Source organism: Gavialis gangeticus, unplaced genomic scaffold (assembly GCF_001723915.1).
Source record: "Gavialis gangeticus isolate Ggan-Ray unplaced genomic scaffold, GavGan_comp1, whole genome shotgun sequence".
Taxonomy (NCBI): Eukaryota; Metazoa; Chordata; order Crocodylia; family Gavialidae; genus Gavialis; species Gavialis gangeticus.
The window spans coordinates 40,620,203-40,625,312 of NW_017729025.1; the positions used below are offsets into that span (position 1 = coordinate 40,620,203).

Consider the following 5,110-nt stretch of genomic DNA (forward strand, 5'->3'; position numbering starts at 1 on the left):
CCCCGCCCGGCTGCGGCGCGGAGCCCCCGGAGGGGAGGGCGCGGAGCCGGGCGCCGCCCGCTGCTAGCGGGACATGGGGGCGCTGCGGATGTGCCGCCTCTGCTCGCCGCCCGCCGGTCCTGGTCTCGGCAGGGGATGCTCGGACACCCGGGCGCGTCAGCCTTCCTAGAGGAAGAGGCTTGGGGCAGGGAGCAGGGCACGGGGCAGCCCCTGGCCGCCGGCCTCACTTGCGCGTCAGCAGGACCCCTGCGAAGCTCCCCAGGGACGAGCTCCCGCGGGGCCCAAGGAGGGCAATGCGCGGGGTTGGGCGCCGGCCGGAGGTGAGAAGTCTTCTCTGGGCATCCTGTCGGGAAAGAGCAGGGGGAAGGAAGAGATGGAAGCAACTAAAGGCAGGAATGCGGTGCACTTATTACCGAGCTGAAGTGTAGTTTATAGCGATTAAGGTGTTAGAAGTCAGACACCTGAGGTGAGGAGAAAGAACGAAAAAGATTTTTTTCCCCCAGTGGAGGGATATGACATAGCTTTTCTTAAAATAGCAGCTCAATAAAACACTACTGCCCCATTTTACTTTACATTTTATATTCTATACTGTTTTCTTATGTGTCATTTATATGGCACTTAATGTGCGCTACCAACTTTGGAGACTGTTTACAAAGACAAAATTCTTCGTTTTACTGAGGTAAGAATCTCACAGAGATTTTAGCCCATTGGCAAATAGTTGTGATCTTATAAATGTAGAACTAGTCAGTAAGGCTGTTTAATTAAAAAAAATCAGAATGCATTGGGTTCATCAAGGACATATTTTAATAGTTGACATTTTCTTCTATTTCTTCACATACTTTTATCTCCTCTAAATGCAGCAAATTATAATGCTGTTTATAAAGACATGCGTGTATAAAACACATTCACGCTGAATGAGACTCAGCAACTGCTTTGTGAATAAAGGAAAATGATTATGTCACCCAGATCCTACCAGTCCTGGGGAGTCTATAAAAAAAGACCAGAAGGTTCAAACTGTAAAATTTTGATCCAGTGTGAAAGCGTAGGGACCCCTTTGGGTTTGGTATATTGTGTTGAACCCCTGACCATGTATCTTTTGTACTTCTTCTGGCAAAAAGTGCTGCATATCTGCATTTTGCAATGCTAGGTTTTACTTTCCTTCTCCTACACTTAAGGAAACTGAGACAAAGAATACCCAAAGTCACGTAGCAACCAAATGGCAGTCTGGAGCAAAACCTACATTTACTGATATCCCAGTTTCTTCTTGCCTTTCATAACACCTCTGAATAGCAAGAAGTCAAAACAGACTGTGGTGCAGATTATTCCCTCTTTATTATCTTATTAGACTAAAAAGAGAGGATGTATGAAAAATAAGCAATGTTGATGGAAAGTATAGTTATCATTAACTGACCACAGATCAGATGCCAGTCATATACCAGTCAAGATACCAAGTGCCAGCATTAGACAGCCAAAGATCAGATACCAGACAAGAGCTTAACAGAACATCAGCACCAAATGATGGTTTCTTGAGAAAAGCATGTGTGCGCTTACTGAACAGACGCAGGAATACTTTAAAAAAGGATGTACTGAAAATTCCTACTTGGAAATAATCTTTATTCACTCAAATAAAAGCAGTCTTTTTCCCCCAATCAGCATGGGGGGAAAAGCTCCTCGTCTTACATTTGCATACAAGGACACCTCATTAACTATACTGCCTATCATTAAACTTCTGCCAGAAGCAGCACATGCTCAGTAATGGAAACCAACTATGAAATTCATTAAATGCAGCCACCACTGTGCATGACTATAAAACACGACTCATAATTGGGCTAACATGCTGATGGGAACCTTTTTAAAATAAATTATTATGAAAGTCTACAACAGTTTCAGGCCAACAAAACAATGAAGTATCAAAAGGAGAACATGCTTCCATCAGCTTCTAAAACTTCAACAAAAAGGACAGACAAAACAATAGAACATTTATATATTATCCAGCAATGCCCTCCTTCCCCAAATTCCCATTAATCCAGGGGCCTGGACACTTTTGTTTCTTAATACCATATTATTCCCTGTCATCCTCCGAGCTCATCTATTAATGCATATCACCCCCTGTCCCATATATGTCCTGTCTTAGCCCCTAGCATGCCTTTTTCCTAGCTGGCCCCTGGTCTGCAGCTATAGTTCTGCCACATCTCAAGCCTCATCATCATTTCATCCTCCTAGATTGGGGTGGCCAACCTGTGGCTTCAGAGCCACATGCGACTCTTCAGGAGTTGATATGCATCACCTCAAATCTTTGCACAAGCACACAGTGACCAGCTTCCAAAAAATTTGCGTCTCAAATGGAAGCTGGTCACTGTGTGCTTGTGCAAAGATTCAAGGAGAGACGTATATTAACTTCTGAAGAGCCGCATGTGGCTCCAGAGCCACAGGATGGTCACTAAGGCTGTGTCAAACAGCACTATTTCGTTTCGGCTTCCACTTGGCCGTTTCCACAGGACAACATTTCAAGTTTTGTGTCATTTCAAAGCACTGTTCTCTTCCATTTCATTGAAACTGTTTTGGCACTGTTTCAACATTTTACCCATAGGCTATGATGGAGAAGCATGAAACTACCTATAACTGTCATTTTTTGGCAGATTTGGATGAAAACAGTAGGGATGGTAGCTTCTTCTGAGGGCATGAAGCCTGCCAAGTTTCAAGGAGATAGGTGCAGGGGGTTTTGGGAAACTGCACCTCAAGCTGCCGACAAGCAAAACTTGTGGTGGGGGTGTGGGGGGGGTGGTGTTAAGGCATACCCTGACTGGCGCTGGAGCCCCTACACAACATGGTAGTGTGCCCCAATGAGGCCTCCTCCTCCCCTACAACCTTCCAGCCCACCACTTTACATGGCAACACGTAAAATAATAACTTAGTGATGAGCAGCACAGTAGTACCAGCAGCATCTCAGGCAGCCAAACTGTGAGAGAGCCTTTCTTTCTTCTCCTGCAGGAGCTTCTTCTCCAGCGTGTGTGTTCAGGTACGCTTTCACTGTGTCCTTCCTCCCTCTTCCCCCTCTCTCTGCTTACTTTCTGTTTCCCTGCAGGCAGGCCCAGCTTCAGCTTTGAAACTCGACACATTTCAACTGCCCTTGTTTCATTTTGAGGCTGTTTCAAAGCCCTTCATTTCAATTTTGCTGTTTTGAACTCGAAATGAGTCAAAACAGTGTTGAAACGAAACAGCCAGTGAAATTTCACACAGCCCTATTGGTCACCCCTGTCCTAGATCTACTAGGTGTGTCCATGCTTCTCTTTTCCATAAAGCCACTGCTTTCCCCTTACCTAGTTTTCTTGTGTCCCACCAGCAATACCATCCGTTTGCTCAAGCCCTAATGCAAGGTATCTTCTCCAGAGAGTTCCAGTTGCAAGACTAGAGAGCCTGCCTTCCACAATGCCATGCGAAAGCTCACTACAGCTTTTCATACGTTTTCTGCATCCTTCCTCTGGGCCCCGGGACCATATTCCACACAGAACTGCTTGTAGCGTGAGTTGGGTTTTAGCACCCAGTTACTGTAGGAGTTTCTCTGCCTTCCCCAAACCGTTCTGGTGAACTGATACTCCCATACCACATACCATGTTTTCCTCACAGTGTGTTTGGGGCATTCAGCTGTTCTATACAGTCCCCAACTGTAATGGAGCACTCCTACTGCTACAATGTGACGTGCTAGCAGCCAACCAAAGTCATTGCACTACTTCTGAAAGCTTTTTGTTAAACAACCCCTTCCAAATTGTTCATGCTTCTTCCCGTATGAACCTCCCCACTGGGGATGCAGTCTCCTTTTACCTGACCCATGACTTTTATGGTCCACTAACTTTGTTGTGGTTATTGTCTACATCTTCTAACCAATTCACAAATTTTACAATCTTTTCATATGTTGGCAGCATTATCCAGGCTCAGGGTCATGAGAGTGACTTTTTACATACATTATATTTATATCCCTGTGTAGTACCAGACAAACCCAGCTTATTTGATGCCCCCTCTTATCCTTTCTGTGCAGCTTAGACTGACAAACTTTGCATAAACAAACAGAAACACATCTGGGAAGCCCCATCCTCCATTCAATTTTGCCTTTTATAGTATTGTTCTCCTAAGCCTTTCCCTTTTGGCTTTCCAAAAGAACACCATTAGTTCCCACATGGAACTACACTGGATCCTACATAGGGCGGGTCCATGACAACACCACACCTACATACAGTATGATTGGGAGTACAACCTTCTTAATAATATTTAGCCATCCTTCCAGTAACAGCTTGCATTTATACCAGCACCCCAGTTTTTGTTTCACCTTTTCTTTCACCTTCTCGCAGGTCGCTTCACCTGTCAGTTGCCCATCTACCTCCACTCCCAATATCTTGATTGGGTATCCGTTGTGACCTGTAACTCCACTTTTCCTGTTCCTTCCCTCTTCCCCACCACCAGGCACTTACTTTTTCGTATCTTTACAAAATGATGCCTTTCATATTTATTTGTATGTGTCATTGCTTGTCTAGGGACATGCTGTCTTTTGCTAAGATATTAACATTGTGCATGTACAACATGCATTTTGTCTGCATGCCCTTCCCCTGGGTACTGGCATGCCCTTGATCATGTGATCTGTCCTGTTCCTCTATGCCAGTAGCTTGATGGTGCAGATGAATAGAAGTGGTGACAGGGGGCACTCCTGTCTCATGCTTGATCTGACCTTGACTTCCTCAGTTAGGAAACCATTCACTTCTACCTGACACTGTGCTTCTTTGTATAAAGTCTTGATCAACCTTAGAAACCTTGGTGGAACCCCCATCTTGTTCATACTGCCAAACAGGAAATCAGGCTCCCCCAGTCATATCCTTTTTTAAAATCAAGATTCAGGAGTACCACATGCAGTCCTCATTCTTGACAGTACCAAATTGCATCTCTTATTAGTAGCAGTGTTGTAGTTACTAGAGGTGCTCTGATACATTGGTCCATATATCAGGAAAGTTGACATTATCGGCAATCAGCTTTTTTGGCTGATGTGGCCAATAACGTAGCCGATAAATGCACAGCTGCAGCATGCACATGGGCAGGACTAGGAGCCCAGCAGTATCCATCT

At 45.0% G+C, this 5,110-nt stretch overlaps 1 protein-coding gene across 1 annotated transcript in view; it reads right to left on the minus strand.

The window, feature by feature from the left end:
- The window catches only part of KCNK13 (potassium two pore domain channel subfamily K member 13), a 239,552-nt gene extending 238,647 nt beyond the window's left edge, over nt 1-905 (minus strand). Inside the window, exon 1 of the mRNA XM_019519910.1 lies at nt 840-905. Within this exon, the coding sequence (XP_019375455.1) occupies nt 840-905 (66 nt within the window). The remainder of the gene's footprint in view (nt 1-839) is intronic.
- Nucleotides 906-5,110: the final 4,205 nt, after the last annotated feature.